We start from the raw sequence: 18,605 nt of genomic DNA, 5'->3' as shown, positions 1-18,605 counted from the left end.
TCTAAACCACTGTCATTTTCCTACCTTGTAGCTAAAAAATATCACACAAAATAAACACAAACAATGCAACGAAGGAACAGAAATCCATTGTGAGAAAAATTACAAGCATAAATAGTTTACTGGTTGCAGTCTAAATAGACTTCACTTTAAAAAATACTTACCAAGTGCTGGAGAAAGTTCTGTATAGGCATATTAATCATTTTTGTTTTAACTGAAAACTGGAAGCTTAGAGTATAATTACCTCTTTAATAATTAACAAATAATTATTATAGTCAGAATTAAATACTTTTGGTGTTGATACATTCTATAAAGGAAGGCAATAATAATAAGTAGCATTAGAACAGCACATACATTTTTATGTGTACAGATGGGGGCAGGAGGTATATAAACTCTGTTATCAATTCTCAAAGTATGGTGAATTTGGAGTATGAAATTGGAGAGGTAAATATTAGCTCATTTATTGGCTTTATTTAGCTTTCCCTCAAATTACATGTTTAAGAGATTTAACCATAACCAAAAGCTATTTTCAAAGTTCAGTGATGACCAAATGAAAATTAAGTAAAAAACTGCTCTAACCTAACAAATCAAAGTAGCAACAGCAAGGTAAATATTTATAGGCTTGGCTATGGCTGATGGTTCCAGTAGGATGTATTTCATTTAATAAGCAGTGAGAAAACTCTCAAGTAACATGTCCAAAGATTCAGTTCATCAAACACTTTTTTTTTCCCATAATACCACTATAAGACTTCGCCATTCCCTTGTTCCTAAAAACACTGCTGTTTCTTTTAATGTGTGGAAATTCTAAATCATATAGATTGGGAATTTAAAATAGCAAATAGGGGAAATAATTTTTATTTATTTATTTTTTTTGAGACAGTCTTGCTCTGTCACCCAGGCTGGAGTGCAGTGGCACAATCTCGGTTCACTGTAACCTCTGCCTCCTGGGTTCAAGTGATTCTCCTGCCTCAGTCTCCCGAGTAGCTGGGATTACAGGCATGTGCCACCATGCCCGGCTAATTTTTGTATTTTAAGTAGAGACGGAGTTTCACCATGTTGGCCAGGCTGGTCTTGAACTCTTGACCTCAGGTGATCCACCCGCCTCGGCCTCCCAAAGTGCTGGGATTACAGGCATGAGCCACCCCGCCCAGCCTAACAGGGGAAATAAATTTTAATTAAAAACTTCAGTTCTTATATAGAACACATTTAGAGGAAAATACACACATAAAAGTACACACATACTTTCATTCTTATGCAAAAAAATCTAACTCACTGTACTTGTGATTTAGGTGACTCTACATCCTGAGGATTGCCTATGTGGGTAGAACTTAAAGGAGGAAATCAGTTCATACTAAATTCCTCAGTTATTTCTCACTCTGTTTAGGTGTTATCACAATGTGCAAAAGAGACTGCAAGTTAACTGAATAATCAAAGCATTAAACTTGTTCTAAGTATGTTGTTTTGAAGTTGGATTTTGGCTGAATTGTTCTGATAGAATTCAGAATAGAATTCTCATAGAATTTCACTTTTTTTTAGTCTTTGTGCTCTTTTGTTAAATGGAGAAAGCTGAGGCCAAATTTAAGGCTCATAAAGCATTGTCATCTCCTACATCCTGTGTTGTTTATGCCCTCAACCTTCTCTGCTTCTTACTTCATCAGCCCTCCACCCCGTATAAGTATCAGAATAAAGTTTGGCCATGTGGTAGCTTATTTTTAGAGATAATCTACCTTAAGGTAGATATTTAGGATACTTTTGTTTTTTTTTTTTTTTTTTTTTTTGAGACGGAGTCTCGCTGTGTTGCCCAGGCTAGAGTGCAGTGGCACCATCTCGGCTCACTGCAAGCTCCGCCTCCCGGGCTCACGCCATTCTCCTGCCTCAGCTTCCAGAGTAGCTGGGACTACAGGCATGCGCCACCACGCCCGGCTAATTTTTCTGTATTTTTGGTAGAGACGGGGACTTAGGATACTTTTATGCAGGCCTGAAAACAGTTTATGTTTTCTGAATACTTGCTATTTAAAAGAACACAAAACTCAAAAAGAAATCAAGCACACTTGACACTGAAATGGAGCTTACCTTAGAGCCACGTTCATTAAAGATTATTTCTACATCTAGGATTTTGCCAAACTGCTGCAGAGATAAAAATAAAAACATTTACTTATGGTCAGGTTTTTATCCACATATTTTGATCTCTTCTGAAATGGGAATAGTTTATTTTTCTTCTTCTGTAAACTCCTTATTTAACTTCTATGTTTGGATTTGTTAGTAAGTTCCAATACCAGTTTCTGATTTTTCCTCATCGCTGAGCTGACAGTTTCTCCTTTCTCAGTTCACTCACTCAGGCAATTTATCCACCTCTCTGTGTGGAAGCTGTTGTCGAAAGTTATTCACAGTGTTAGCCCATTAGATGTTGTATGGGGACAAGAACTTGGAATTTTCCTAACTACATCTCTTTATTTTTTAAAACAGTCTCGGATTTGAAAAGCAAATCCTAGTAAGTAGAATAATATACTATAGAAGGCTATTCCCCTCCTTTTTTTAAATACAAAGTATATTCACTATATGAAAAGCAGAAAACATAAACAAAAGGAAAAGGGAAAACAGAAAATAAAGATCATCTGCGGCCGGGCACGGTGGCTCACGCCTGTAATCCCAGCACTTTGGGAGGCCAAATCACCTGAGGTCAGGAGTTCGAGACCAGCCTGACCAACATGGAGAAACCCCATCTCTACTAAAAATACAAAATTAGCCGGGCATGGTGGCGCGTGCCTGTAATCCCAGCTACTCAGGAGGCTGAGGCAGGAGAATCACTTGAACCCGGGAGGCGGAGGGTGCGGTGAGCTGAGATCGCGCCATTGCACTCCAGCCTGGGCAACAAGAGCGAAAATTCGTCTCAAAAAAATAAAAATAAAAATCATATGCAATCCTATCATCGTAAGGTTTTAGTACACAGCATTCCAGGCTTTCCCTCAGGCATGTAGAGATAAGTAACTATAGACATCAGATACATTCTATAATTTGCTTTTTTGTTTATTTAAAAAAAAAAAAAAAGAGTCTTGAACTGTCACCCAGGCTAGAGTCCAGTGGCACGATCTTGGCTCACTGTAACCTGTGCCTCCTGGGTTCAAGCTATTCTCCTGCCTCAGCCTCCCGAGTAGCTGGGATTATGAGTGCCTGCCACCACGCCTAGCTAATTTTTGTATTTTTAGTAGAGAGGGGCTTTCACCATGTTGACCAGCCTGGTCTCAAACTCCTGACTTCATGTGATTCGCCCGCCTCAGCTTCCCAAAGTATATATTGCTTTTATTTTTTTAACTTAGCAATAGATTATGAACAACTATCTAAGTCAATATATATCTGTGTTACCACTTCTATAGGCTACATGCTATTCACCACTTTAATATTTCTACAACAAACATCAAGAATATTTTAAATAACACCTCTCTTTAGTAATTCTTTAAACATTTTAACATTCAGAAAAGCAAACAAAAACTAAAGACACAAAGCCTAAACTCTACTGTTATGTAGCTAAATAGCCGACTAGAGGGTTACAGAAAACACAATCATTATTTAGGGGGAAAGTATATATAAAAAAAGCCAAAACTGTTTTAATCAATGCTTGGATGAAATGAATTGAAGGTACATGCAGAAAATTTCCAGATATCTTTTTGGCTCATATTTCCCTCTGAGTATTGGAGTCATACCTGATTATCTACTTCACTTGGGTTTCAAAGCAGACTTTGGGAAATGTGAAAAAAACTGAAAAAGGGAAAGAGCAAAACAGAAATCATGCTGTTCCATTGGATTCAATCATTACTATCTTTATCAAAAAACTTGTATTAATAACCCAAGTTTTCTACAGTAAGACATCTTGGTTTGGTTTAATAGAAAACCCATGGAAAAAGGAAAATGTCTTATTTTACATGGGAGGGCATTTATGCTTATCCTATAAAACTAAGATTTGCATGGTGCTTTGGAGTTTGTTTTGTTTTATATTTTCTAATGCATTCTTATAATATCCTTCTGGAGTAAGGATCATATTCCTTTTATGGTTAAGGAGAATGAGGCTAAAAGAAGCTATTCGTCAAGTTTATGAAGCTAATGAAATGGAGCGTGGAATGCCTGCTCTTTACCACAGCTACTGTTCTTCTAAGTAATAGAGAGTCACAAGATGGAAGAAAATAAAGCAACTAGGTATCTCTGGAAAGGAAAAAGTTATTTCTTTTGCACTTTATGCCTTATGAGAAGGGCATAATACATTTCAAGAAATCACTAACTGGCCCAGGCAGATCTGCAATGGACGCTATTTTTCTGACTCAAGAGAAAACAAACCTCTGGCAGATGAGAATGTACTCCATTCTCACAGACCTCCACAGACTAAGATTGTATATAAGTTGTGATAATTCAGTAGAGAGCCTAATAACTCAGGCTCCCGAGAAGTTTCTTCTGCATAACCCAAGTCCTTTATGCTGCCCTTTATTTTCTGTTGTTCTCTTCTCTGAAGAAATGGAAAATATCTGGTTACCACTTTCTGTGTAAAGCTCTTCAAATACTTCAAGAACATCAACTCTGGCCTTCTCTTTAGTGTGGAAAATATATCCAGGTAGTCAGCTATAAATGACAGAATGTTGCCCCAGTGTCTTGTCACCATGAAGTGGGCACAACCAAGACTCAAAGAAGAGCTTTTGCTTTTCTAATAAAGTACCAGGCAGCTATCCTAGTGGAATTAGAAAAACAAAACAAAACAAAACCTATTGATTATCTCTGGGTTAAGAGTTTGGTCAAATTCAAAAAGCAAAAACACACAGGCTCAGAAAAAATTAAGATCCTTAGCAGCCATTCACTTCCCAACAACTTAAATCTTTGCAATTAACTTTTTTCATGATGGTGATTCAAGAGGAAATAAACAGTTGAAAGAATACATCAGAGGTAGTAAACCAATCCTCTACAATGATTTTAGATATTGGTTTTGACACTGTGGAGTATGAGCAATGAAGTATTATAAAAACAAAACACTGAGGTACTGTTTTCACAAATATTATTTCATTTAATTTATAACACTCTGAAAGGTAGAGATTACTATCTCTATGTTTACAAATATGATATTTAAATTCAAAAAGGTTACATGAATCCCAAAGTTCACACGCGAATAGAATCTGAACCCAGACTCTTTGACTCCAAAATCTATACTCTTTCTACTTTAATGAGCTACCTCTAGACCTGTATTCTCCATATCGTGAATCATTTTAGACATTACAAAGCTAAGTAGAGAGTGGCAATAATGCATCCCTGAACCTAGTTTCTTTGGTCTTGCAGTTGAGGCAGATAAGAGGAGAGGAAGGCAGTACTGAGCTGGGCTTACATGGAAGGCAAAGGAAAAAACTAAGAAGGGGACAGGATGAATAAGCAATGGTCCCCAAACTTAAGTGCACATGAGTATCAGCTGGGGATCTTGTAAACATACCTAAGCCCAAGCCACACTCCAGGCCAATTAAATCACAACCCTAGAATGTGAGACATAGATATCAATATTTTTTAAGCTTCCCAGGTAATTTCCAGTGTGCAAACAAGTTTAGGAATCATTGCTCTAAAAGAATATGCACGTTTGCTCTTTCAGGTGAAACTAAGCATATTATTGGTATGTTTACTGAGTTCGGTAGGTGAGTAGGGTGACCATCCTGGTTTCAGCACTGAAAGTCTCCCATCACAAGAAGCCCCTCAGTCACAGCAAACTGGGTCATAGGGCCACCTTATGCGTGCAGCAACCTGCAAGACTATGTCTAGAGCAGACTGGATGATAGAAAAAGGTTTCTAAAGACTGATGAAAAGACTGATTTATCTCAGGATCTTTCTCAATCTATTTGTAGTTTAAGCCCAAAGTAATAATGACTAATAACGCACCTGGGGGATTAAAATCTACTTTAATTGTAAAATCCATAAAAAAACTTCAGAGACTTACCCCAAACATCTGCCGGAGGTCAGGGTCCCGGAAGCGGAAAGGAATATTAGAGACATGCAGCCGTTTCGGGGTAGATTTACTCTCTGAATTTTCACTACTTTGTGTCTGTGACTGCTGGCCGTCTGTCTGTGCTCCACCTTCTGTCTGCTAAGCAAAGAAATACATAATAAAGAATGAAAACTAAACACAATAACTTTAAAATAATTAATGTTCCCCCCACAGCAATCATCCCCAAATAGGGTATGTTGAAGCAAAAATTACAGTAGTCCCTTCAAAGACAAAAACAACAACAACAACAACAAAAAACACAAAGATGTTATTAATGTTCTAAATGCTACCATCTACAAACAAAATGTTGGTGTTTTGAGTATTTATAGTATGCTAGCAAAATGGGAGCTGAGGTACACAGAAGTACTAAGTGACTTGCCCAAGATCACATGAAGATGCATTAGGATAACTGAAGATACAAATATAGTTCCTTTATTCTTAGACTTTTAGAACTTTCTATTTTTAAGATATTTCTATTCTGAAAATAGAGAGTCTGTTATACTTAGTTATGGAGGTCACTTCATTTTTTGGTCTATGATCTCAGGCTCTCTCAAGGAAATGAAATAGGGAAATACTTCTATATTTCATTCCCCCTATTAGCTCTAGAGTTATTACTACTATGTTGCCAAAGTTTTGTAATGATATTATTTATGAAGAGGAAAAACCTAGCAATAACTGAAGAAGCTTCTTCTTTTTTTTTTTTTGAGACGGAGTCTGGCTCTGTCGTCCAGGCTGGAGTGCAGTGGCGCGATCTTGGCTCACTGCAAGCTCTGCCTCCCAGGTTCACGCCATTCTCCTGCTTCAGCCTCCCGAGTAGCTGGACTATGTAGGCACTCGGCTAATTTTTTGTATTTTTGGTAGAGACGAGGTTTCACCCTGTTAGCCAGGATGGTCCTGATCTCCTGACCTCGTGATCCGCCCACCTCGGCCTTCCAAAGTGTTGGGATTACAGGCGTGAGCCACCGCACTTGGCCAAGAAGCTTTTTACTCTGAAACAAATCTGTACTCTCCTCCCTAACTTATGCAATTACAGCTAACTTTAGTCCAGGGGAACCCAATCTTCTGCAGCCCAGAGCAAAGTGCATTGAGAGAATCTAACTGTAGGAAAAGGCTTTAGAGACCCTGACTCATCTGCTACTCAACCTAAAACTGCAAGATTTGTACATATCCACAGTTAAAGAGTATAAATGAGTGTGGGTATGTATTTATTTACTTATTTTTATTTTTTACTTTTTGGACTCAGTTTAATGGGTTGTGCATGGTAACCCAATATGCTCACACATGCACACAAGAATCATATGCAGAAATCAAAGTTTCAAGACAGGACAGCTACTGTATGTGCCTGCACGCTGGTATTTTCTAGTTTGTTTTCCTTTTTCTTACCTAGCATAACCCAGTAAATTGAATTTACAACCCACTAAGAGGTCACAGCCTGTGGACTGCAAAACAGTGAACTAAACAACCTCTCTGAGCACTCTGGCGCTTCCAGAAAACCACGTTTTGCTGCAGCATCCTCAGCACCATTCCACGAGGAGGGAGGCAACTCATCCCATGTCCCCACGATACACAGGAGAAGACAGAACAGGGGCTCTCCGTGGGCCACCCCATTAAGCCAGTCGGAGCACTTGGACTCAGATCTCCCAAACTTCATGCGATTTCCACTCCATCACGCTGCCTTTCCATGTGGCTTTCAAAATCATTGCTAAGCCCTGTTTCCATGACGCCACACTCAAGTTTTAAGTGAAAATCTATTACAAAATAAAAACTTTTTTTGGAAACTATGCTGCTGCAGAAAAAGCACACTGTCAAGAGTGTGCATTTCGGGTGCAGTGGGTGGGAAGAAGAACCTACAACATGTGGTCTACATGGTAGTTGCTTTTCAAAAGCAAGTTTGGGGGGGCACAGCAAGGGAGGAACCACTAGAACGGTCATTGAACAGTCATGTGCTTCTCTCCAATCAGGAAACTTCAGCAGCTGCAGAGAACATCCAGAATCAGAAGCGAACACCTGAGTAAGGACCTTCTGGGCCATAAAGATGGTCCTTCGATGAGAAAGCCAGGGCCCCCAGACACTGCGTGTCCTGCATGGAATCACCAATTGGCCAATAGCAGGGCCTACGAGGAAGCCTAGGATTTCAAGGACGGCCCCGCACTACTCTAAAAATGTTTCTACCACCAATACACGCTTGAATGGGCCCATGCCTGTAGGGAAGGCACTATCAACTCACACCAATTCCAAAGGAAGAAACCCAGGCTCAGGGGCTTCCCAGTGAAGACAGGTACAGTCTCCTGAAAACCACGCCCCAGACTAGAGTGCATGGTCCTCCACTGGACAGACCCCGTGGCCCGTCCTCAGGATCCCAGAACAGGCTGCTCAGTGACATGCACTAAAGGGGGCAGGGACGGGCACTGGGAGATCCTGCCTGTGCAGAAAAAGTCCTCCCAGGAAGCAAACCACATTTCCAATCTGGTGAATCATGCTCAGTAGAATAAAATCCAGGCCAATCAGCTATGCCTTCAACTCAAAAGGAATCTGAAGAATACATAAGTTAGTTACACATTGTCACGAAAGCAGTTAGGGAGAGCTTCTGAGATGATGAAAACCAAGGGAAAGGGGATGGAGATGAACAAAAATGATCTCATTAAGCCAGAGGCAGGCGAAGCCACACACTTCTGGAAAAGTGTAACAATAAGGCAGGAACTCAGGTTCCCAGGGAGAGGGACATGGGCTAAGGGTGACTTGGTGCCCGCAGGCAAATTGCTTAACCTCCCTGCCCTCCTGGCACCTCATGCCCGACACAGCCTCTGGTATTGGGAGTGGTGCGGTATCAGAGGGCTGCTCTCCTTCAGGCCAGCCTTGCTGTCCACACCAGGAGGCAGGTAGACAGTCACTTAGGTAGAAGACTTTCTAAGGCTTCCACTGCCCAAGGGCTGCAAGGGCATCCTTCAACGAAGACAGACGCTTGGTGGACACTATCCCCATTCTTCTTCAATCTCATTCCCCTTGTGGTTTCGGATGCCGCGGACCAAGTCCTGCAGGTTCTTGTCAAACATGCAGTTGATGATGACCTTCACCATCTTGAGGGCCACGGTGGTGGCCCACGGCTGCTTGCCGTGAGAGGGCCCGGGGGCTGCAACTACTGCCGGTGGATCACTGAGCTGCCGGCCGCTGTGGTGGGGCAGGCTCCTAGGCCAGCGCAGTGGCGGGGTTCGAGGACCGCGGCAGAGGCTGCGACCTGCTCCACAGGGGCCGCGATCCCACTCAGGGCAGACAAGCATTTATTTATTTTTATTTTGTTATTTATTTATTTTTCAATTGAGACAGTGTCTCACTCTGCCACCCAGGCTGGAGTATAATAGCGAGATCAAAACTCACTGCAGCCTCAACCTCCTGGGTTCAAGTGATCCTTCCACCTCAGCCTCCCAAATGGCTGGCACTACAGGTACACACCATCATGCCCGGCTTAATATTCATTTTTAATCATGAATCTCTTTTGCAACATCCCAGGCATGCATTTATCTAATTGTTTTTCACTAAATCCTCAAAAAAGTTATGTTAAGAAAATTTTTGATAAATATCTAACAGGTGTGACACATTCTAGGCATGCAATTTTGATGTATTCATCTGGCAATTGAAGAGCCTTGTGTTTTTACTATTCCCTATGAAGTCCATGCAAAACCGTATGGCTTGCTGAGCTGATTAAACCAACATACTTTTAACACAGGAGTTGAACTTGCTGTTCTTATTCTCTCAAATGAGAAAGAAGTGAGTCCCCAACAGATTCTGCTAGGTGACAGGATGAATCCCCTCCTTTGACTTTCAGGCTAAAAGAAGCTGTGAATCAGAGATACTTTTGGCTCAGAGATGTTGGCAACCATCTTGAAATGAAGTTTGAAACTTTAAAATATAAAGGATAATCAGGAATAAACTCCAAATGAATACCAGCTTTTCAAGTGTCAATTTAAGTGATGGCAGCTTTTTATCTCATTCCATTCAGGCCTTGCAGATGGCTTAATGTGCAATGATTCATGTGATATAAAAATAGCAGAAAAGGGAAGAGCTACGAAGCAATGTTCTGTGAAAGTGTACGGTTTTCAATCATCAGTCTTGGCACAATGCAGACTAAATAACATAAATTCCATTTAAAGATGAAACTCACTAAGTTACTAAAACAGCATCAAGCAAACCAACATGCAGTCAAAGCAACAAGCATCAATTACAACTAATGCTCATTCAAGCATCTTCAAACTTGCCTCTTAACATCTCACAGTTGGATCACATAAAACTTTGTCTTCAACCAAACTTTACAACCACCAGATCTGGTCTGCAAGATGACAATGTATTACTCTGAGGAAAGTTAAAAAGACTGATTCCACAAACTCCAAATTACACTTTTATATATAACTTTATATGTAGTCCATGTAATCTGTCATAATGTATGTCAAGTGGCAGGATAAATGAAAACTAATGATTACTTCAAAGTATGCTGCCCAAGGTGCTTATCTGTAGCTCTTGATAGTTCTTTGCTTCTCTGAAGACACAATTTAAGATCAGAAGCAAGACTGGTTAATTTTGCAGCTTGTAGTGTAACACTCTCTGCTTTTTTTTTTAAGTATGAAATCTTTAATTCTAAGTCGATCTAGCATGTAGAAAAAGTGACTTATCATTTACCAAATTCTCAAGACTTCTGATCTACTGTAATTTTTAAACTGAAGTTTAACATACATAGACAAAAATACATAAATTACAAGCACAGAGCTGAATATTCACAATGAAAGTACACCCATGTAACCACCAAATTAGATCAAGAAACAAGATACCAGGAGCACCTTAAGGGGCCCACTCCAGTCACGGTTCCCCTGGCAAAGGGTCACGACGATCCTGACTTCTAACTCTCTAGATTAGTTTTGCCATTTGTAAACTTAATTAGAAACATGGAATCATACCATATGTACTCTTTTGTGCCTGGCTTCTTTTTATACATTAATGTAACATGCACACATATATTGTTGTAATTTATTCATTCTTAGTCCATTGTATAAACAAATTTTGAGCTGCTTACAGTTTTTGATATTACGAATAATATTCCTGTGAACATTCTTGTTTACATATCTTTTGGTACACACAAGCATGTATTTCAGATAGATATACATATATATATATATGATGTTTATATATGAGTGGATTTGCTAGGCAAGAATATGTGTCTGCTCAGCCTTAGTAGTACTGCCATTTTTCCAAAGTGGTTGTACTAACTTATACTCCCATCAAGTATATGTAAGAGTTCTACTTGTTCCCCACGCCCTTTTTTTTTTTTGGAGACAGAGTCTTGCTCTGGTGCCCAGGCTGAAGTCCAGTGGTACAATCTCAGCTCACTGCAACCTCTGCCTCCCAGGTTCAAGAGATTCTTGTGCCTCAGCCTCCCAAGTAGCTCGGATTACAGGCATACACTATCATGCCCAGCTAATTTCTGTATTTTTTTGTTGAGATGGGGTTTAGTCATGTTGACCAGGTTGATCTCGAACTCCTGACCTCAAGTGATCTGCCTATCTTGGCCTCCCAAAGTGCTGAGATTACAGGTGTGAGTAATCCCGTCCAGCTAAGTTCTACTCGTTCTCAGTATTATTTTCATTTTAACTCTTCTGGTTAGTGGAATTACATTGTGGTTTTCATTTGTATTTCTCTGATGATTAATGAAATTGGTTACTGCTTCATATGTTTACTGGACATTTTGATATCCTGTTTGGTGAAAAGTCTGCAAATTCTTTGCCCACTTTCTAATTAGGTTGACTTTTGTTGCTTATGATTTGTAGGAGTTCTTTATGAATTTTGGATATGAGCCCTATGATAGACGTACTGCAAACAATTATCTTTTTATGCGCTATAGTCTAGTTCTTAGATAGACATAAATTTTTAACTTGTTAGTGTCATTACCACCGAAATGGCTAGTTCAAACACCTCATTTTTGAACAGACAATATTCTTAACTTTTCAGTTTGCTCAAAAATCCCCACCATATCAATTGTCTGACCTCACTGGAAGCAACAAACATTGACTCTACAATTCCCTGCCTCCGAGTCCTTACCTGTAGGTGTTTTCTTTGCCTTTCTATCAAATTTAGGTTTCAGAACCAGTCGTTTCAATCTTCTTGGTTGAATCTGACTACAAAAACTGCAACCCTGAATGACTTCAACCACCAATTTTATCTAAGCTTGAACCTGGGCAGGTACCTGCTGCTGGAGGAAAATCACTCAACTACTAAAACAGCACAATAGATGCACGGTCACCAAACCAAAAAGGGTCTAGCAATCTTACCACGTTTCTTCTGTGAGCCAGTGTTCCCATTTTCTACAAATACCTTTTCAAACTTGCTTTCTTCTCTGTTAACCTCAGACCTTTTATTCTTTCCACTTACAGAATTTGGTTAAAAAATGGGAATCTCTATAAAATAGCAACTATTTATTGAGTGCCAGACCCTGATCTAAGTCTTTTAATAGTAAATAGTTTACTAGTTGCCAAACTCTGAACTAAGTATTTTACATTTTAATTAATGTAATTATTTCAACAACCCTACAGAGTAGGTACTTAAAAAAAAAAAAAAAGTAAGCACATAGTAGGTACTACTTTTTATTCTCATATTTCAGGTGAGGAGTCTGACGAACAGAAAGAGTGTCTAAGTAAGTAATGAAGCAAGGATCTGAACCGAGGTAGTCTGCCTCCAGAGTGCACTTTTTTTTTTTTTTTTTTTTTTCCAAGAGAGTCTTGCTCTGTTGCCTAGGCTGGAGTGCAGTGGTACAATCTCAGCTCACTGCAAGCTCTGTTTCCCAGGCTCACGCCATTCTCCCGCCTCAGCCTCCTGAGTAGCTGGGACTACAGGTGCCTGCCACCACGCCCGGCTAATTTTTTGTATTTCTTTAGTAGAGACGGGGTTTCACCGTGTTAGCCAGCATGGTCTTGATCTCCTGACCTCATGATCCGCCTGCCTCGACCTCCCAAAGTGCTGGGATTACAGGCGTGAGTCACTGCGACTGGCCTGAAGTGCATGTTCTTAACCATTATATTGTACTTTACATATATTATTTTCTTTAACCCTTGCAATAACTCTATGAAACAGATAATACCGTTATCTCCAACTGACACGAAGACGCTAAATGTAGAGATGTTCAGTTAGTTGCCCAAGGTCACACAGTAAGCAGCAGACTAGGAATTCAAAACTAGAAGTGAAATCACTTCCTTTCTAGCATCATACTCATCCTCTCTTCTTCTCATTAGAAGCGAGAACCCATACGAATCCCACCCCTCTCTTACTTTCTTAGGACTCTCATCTCATGCAGCAAGAGTCTCCGGGAGTGGAGACAGGCATGGGTAAGAGACAGGGAAGGCTACACTAGAGATGACATGGGTTCTATGCCTTTTTAAAAATTTTTTGAGTAAGGGTCTCCCTCTGTCGCCAGGACGGAGTGCAGTGCAGCAACCTTAGCTCACTGCAACCTCCAACTTCTGGGTTCAACTGATCCTCCCGCCTTAGCTTCCCAAGTAGCTGGGACTACAGGTGCAAGCCACCATACACGACTAATTTTTATACATTTTTTAGAGATGGGGTTTTGCCATGTTGCCCAGGCCGGTCTCAAACTCCTGAGCTCAAGCGATCTGCCTGCCTCAGCCTCCCAAAGTGCTGGAATTATAGCATGAGCCACTGTGCCTGGCTGGGTTCTATACCTTGAGGAAAGAGAAACAGGTCAGGCTATGCAGAGAAAGGAAAGGGAGAGAAAAGAAAATCAGCAAAGGGATGCTGACATTCAATTAGGAAAAAAGCCAAATAACTACTAAACTGATATAGGGACTTAAAAGTGGTTTTCTGTACAGAGTAGAAATAGGAATAGAAAATATTGGTCATGCTATATTAATGTACTTAAATGAGATCTTATCTCATACCTGACATTCTCACTTTAAATTTATCCCAATATAGGCTACTAATTTCTGAAATACATAAATCAGAGAGAAAAAAGGAAATAAAAGTTTTTAAGCCTCATCTTTGTGAAAAGTGGACAGTTAAAACTGACCTAAGAAAAAGCTCAGTCTATAACAGCACTGGTTTGCATTATTTTCTCTTGTTAGCTGCTGAGCACCCTTACTGACCATATAAACAACCTTCCAAGGTTGTGGTTTTCCCTTTTGTGGTCATTATCCAACCTAACGTATCCACTGGGCAAGGCACAAAAGAGAAGAGGCTGGATGGAGTCCGCTCACCGACAGTTTACAACGAGGACTGGCAGCAGTGCTGGCCTGACGCAATCATATGGCTAGAATCTACACATCTACCTTTCAAACAACGCATCTTCCCTGGCGCAGCTGAGCTAGCCATCGACACTGCACAGGAGGTCGGCACCAATTACACTTAATAGAAACTAGAATAGCAAACTAGAATTTTAAGTCTCAGAATCTCATCCTAGAAATAAGGACTACAAATGTTTTTTTTTTGATGACTTCAAACTTTTAAAACACTTATAACTAGGAAATTGATTCATTTTTCTGACTCCTCTACGATACAATGGAAATATTTTAACTATACATTGTGAACAAACGTTCTATCATAATCTGAAGGGAATTCTGAGTGATACAAGATTACGTATAACCTTCCAAGTCTATCAGATTAAGATTAAACACATACTACTCTGAGGTAGATACTAAGGAATCTCTCAATGAATTCAGAAATATTTTGATTTGTGGATTTATCCACTTTCTTCAATATTTATTTTTCCTCTTTCCCCCGCCCCCACATAGAAGTCTTCATTTCTTATTTTCATCTCTTTGAGGCTAACAGAGAAAAGAAGCAAAATAGGAAATTCAGTTTAGCACAGTAAAGTTTTTGAAAATCTGATTCATGGCTGAAAATATCTATTTAACCATCCCAGTTTAATGACAGTTTAGCTGGTCACAGAATTCTAGGTTGGAAAAAAGAATCCCTTCAGAATTTTGAAGATAACTCTCAACTGTCTTCTAGCTTTTAGCCTTGCTGCTGAGAAATCTGAAGGCATGATTCCCATCTCCTTGTATGTGTCTTTTTTCTTCTTTCTTGCAGCTTGTAGGACTATCCAAATACACCTGATGTTCTAAAACGGTGTCGATAGTGATACGCCTCAGTGTGGACTTGTTTCATTTTCATCTATTTTGTGGAGAATTCTGTGGTCTCTTTCAAGTTGGAAACTAATGTCCTCAGTGCTGGGAAGTTTTCTTGTGTTATCGGGTGATTATTCCCACTCCATACATTTTCTTTCTTGAAGCAATATTATTGGATCTTCTAGACCGGTCCTCTAATTTTCACATCTCTTCTCTTGTATTTCCCATCTCTGCCTTTTTGCTCCATTTTTCTAGGATACAGGTTCTTAATCTCTTATCTGAAACCTTTGGGGCCAAATGTGTATCAGAATTTTTACAATTTTAGAAAGTTAATATAGAATATATCCCATAATGTAATACCCACCCCTCATCCCACCCACATACAATGAGACCTGAGGCAGTGATATTTCTTTAGCAAAATCTATAAAGGATAGAAGTAGGTTGTATTGTAAACTTATGAAAAATATAATTTTCAGAACTTTTTAGATTTTGGAATTGTGGATAAGAGACTGTAGGCCAGGTAGAGCGGCTCACACCTGTAATCCCAGCACTTTGGGAGGCCAAGGCAGGTGGATTACCTGAGGTCAGGAGTTGAAGACCAGCCTGGCCAACATGGTGAAACCCTGTTTCCACTAAAAATAGAAAAATTTGCTGGGCGTGGTGGTGCACACCAGTAATCCCAGCTATTTGGGAGGCTGAAGCAGGAGAATCGCTTGAACCCAAGAGGCAGAGGTTGCAATGAGCTGAGATTACACCATTGCACTCTAGCCTAGGCCACCATTTCAAAAAAAAAAAAAAAAAAGACGTAGACCTTTATTTTTTTAATTTCATCTTCAAGTCAGCCAAATAAAGTTTTTCATTTTGTTGCCATGTCTTTAATTTCAATGACTCATTTTCCTTTTCTGAAACTCAACCCCCATCCCCCAAACTACCATTTCATTCCTGTTAATACAATTTCTTCTCTGAGGATGTAAATGTAATTGTGGGGGAAGGGTCCCTACTCCCTGTAACGTGGTGGTGGTGGTGGTTGTTTTGGTTTGTTTTTGTTACCTATCTTCCATGTTACGGGTTTTCCTGGTACCCAGTAATCACTGATTGTCTATTCAGGACTTAAGAGTTGAGGGGGTAGGTGGCAGGTAGCTAAAAAATTGGCAAGTCTGAGTGGGTGGAGTGGAGGCTTCGATGACTTTGTGACTCCTTCATTCTAAGTTGTTAGGTAAGCGATTTGTTCTTTAAGTCTTCTTGAGCAAGTGAGGTTCTCCAAAAAAACGTCTTCCAATCTTCTAACTGATGTCACCAGTTTCTGAACTTTTGAAATTTTTGTGGTATGAGTAAAATTAACTTCATGTATTCAAAACTGGAACTAATAGTAACTATTTAATAAAATCTGATAGTACTGTGTGTGCATGTTTTAATCAAGGCAGCAAAATAGGGTAACACAGCCTATGCTTGTTTTGAGCTGACGTGTATATTCTGCGAAACACTGCTTGCTTTCAAAATAACCTTTATATTTCAAGTGAAGAAGAGCCTACGTTATAGTCATTCTCCAATGCAAACACAGAAGGTTAAGGCAGAATAAGCAGAAGTAGGAAATGAGATGTGGTTATCATCTAAAGGCAAGTTCATAAATACAAATTTTTTTTCCTTTTTCTGTTCTTTACAGCCTAGAAGTACCTCAGACATAAGGTAAGGATTATTAAAATATTTGTGATAAGGAGACATAGCAACTAACTACAGTATGGGATTCAATAGAGAAAAAGACATTACTGAAAAAGAAGAAATTTAAAATAAGGCCTATACTTTACCTAATAGTACTGTATCAGTCTTTCTTATTGCCTGATTTTGAAAATTCTACTATAGAATCTATACATCTACTATGTAAGATGCTAACATTAGGGAACTTGGTGAAGGGTATGCAGAAACCTTTTGCATATTTTTGCAACTTTACTGTAAATCTAAAATAATTTCATAATTAAAAGTTTTGGCTGGATGCAATGGCTCACACCTTTAATCCCAGCACTCTAGGAGGCCCAAGAGTTCGAGACCAGCCTCAGCAGCATGGTGAAACCTTGTCTCTGCAAAAAGCACAAAAATTAGCCAGGAGTGATGGCACAAGCCTGTACTCCCAGCTGCTTGGGAGGCTGAGGTGGGAGGATCAATTGAGCCTGAGAGGTCAAGGTTGCAGTGAGCTACAATCATGCCACTGCACTCCTACCAGGGTGACAGGGTGAGACCCTGTCTCAAAAAAAAAAAAAAAAAAAGAGAGAGAAAGAAAAGCAAGCAAGCAAGTAAAAAAATTTACAAGTTTTAAAAAAGAAAAAAGTAGGCCTGGCACAGTGGCGCGCGCCTGTAATCCTAGCACTTTGGGAGGCCAAGGTGGATGGATTACCTGAGGTCAAGAGTTCGAGACCAGCCTGGCCAACATGGTGAAATCTCATCTCCACTAAAAATACAAAAATTAGCCAGGCGTGGCGGCAGGTGCTTGTAATCCCAGCTACTTGGGAGATTGAGGCAGGAGAATCTCTTGAACCCAGGAGACGGAGGTTGCAGTGAGCCGAGATAGCGCCATTGCACTCCAGCCTGGGCAACAGAGCAAAAACTGTCTCAAAAAAAAAAAAAAAAGAAAATATTTTAGGATGTCGGATTCTAAACCCTTAAATATTAAAACACTAAGAATGTTTAACTGACTTAATGATTATATACAGGCACAAGTGTAAACAAATATTTATGTTTGTATTCAAAATGTGATTGGAACTCTTATGAAACTTAGAAACTGAAAAGTACCTTCATTTCAAATTATTGGTTTGATGAAGAAAAAACCCATATTTAAATCTAACACTACCATTAATCCATTTCACAATTAGAAACAGTTTAACTTGTAACTCTCATGATTTTACGTACAAAAAAACCAATTATATAAAGCTTCATCTCCTACTGTATTCTCTCTGAAGACTTTATAGTTTTAAGAACAAAAATATCAATCACTCCTGGTTGGGCTCAATTTATTTTGAATGGGGGGGTGATTTTCAGATAAGGTATGCAAATGAATAATTTCCACAGACTTAAATAGGTAATTTTCACAGTATTATGAAGTCAACATTTAGTGTAAGTGATATAGTTCTGAAAAAAGTGTAATCTAAGAATAAGCCTATCAAAGGTCAGTAGATAATTCTATTAACTGCTCAAAGTACATCTGCCATGTGAATTACCGTGCAATTCAAATAGCTTTCAAATTAAGCAACTATTGCTGGGTGTGGTGGCTCACATCTGTAATCCCAGCACTTTAGGAGGCTGAGGCAGGTGGATCACTTGAGGTCAGGAGTTCGAGACCAGTCTGGCCAACATGGTGAAACCCCGTCTCTACTAAAAATACAAAAATTCGCTAGGCGTGGAGAATTGCTTGAACCCCGGAGGCGGAGGTTGCAGTGAACCAAGATTATGCCACTGCACTCCAGCCTGGATGACAGAGCAAAACTCCATCTCAA

General features: G+C 39.6%; 1 protein-coding gene across 24 annotated transcripts in view; it reads right to left on the bottom strand.

Moving 5' to 3' along the window:
- Positions 1-18,605, bottom strand: part of RBFOX2 (RNA binding fox-1 homolog 2) — a 295,689-nt gene that overhangs the window by 38,425 nt on the left and 238,659 nt on the right. For 16 of the 24 annotated variants that reach the window (XM_073006749.1, XM_073006750.1, XM_007975639.3 and 13 more), the window contains 2 exons: positions 5,954-6,100; positions 2,071-2,124 (listed from right to left, as the gene is read on the bottom strand). In XM_073006749.1, coding sequence (XP_072862850.1) covers positions 2,071-2,124; positions 5,954-6,100 — 201 coding nt within the window. The remainder of the gene's footprint in view (positions 1-2,070; positions 2,125-5,953; positions 6,101-18,605) is intronic. The other 8 variants (XM_007975616.3, XM_073006745.1, XM_073006746.1 and 5 more) reach the window with 1 other exon arrangement.

Source organism: Chlorocebus sabaeus, chromosome 19, assembly GCF_047675955.1.
Source record: "Chlorocebus sabaeus isolate Y175 chromosome 19, mChlSab1.0.hap1, whole genome shotgun sequence".
NCBI classification, from domain to species: Eukaryota; Metazoa; Chordata; class Mammalia; order Primates; family Cercopithecidae; genus Chlorocebus; species Chlorocebus sabaeus.
This window is presented reverse-complemented; position numbering and strand designations above follow the sequence as displayed.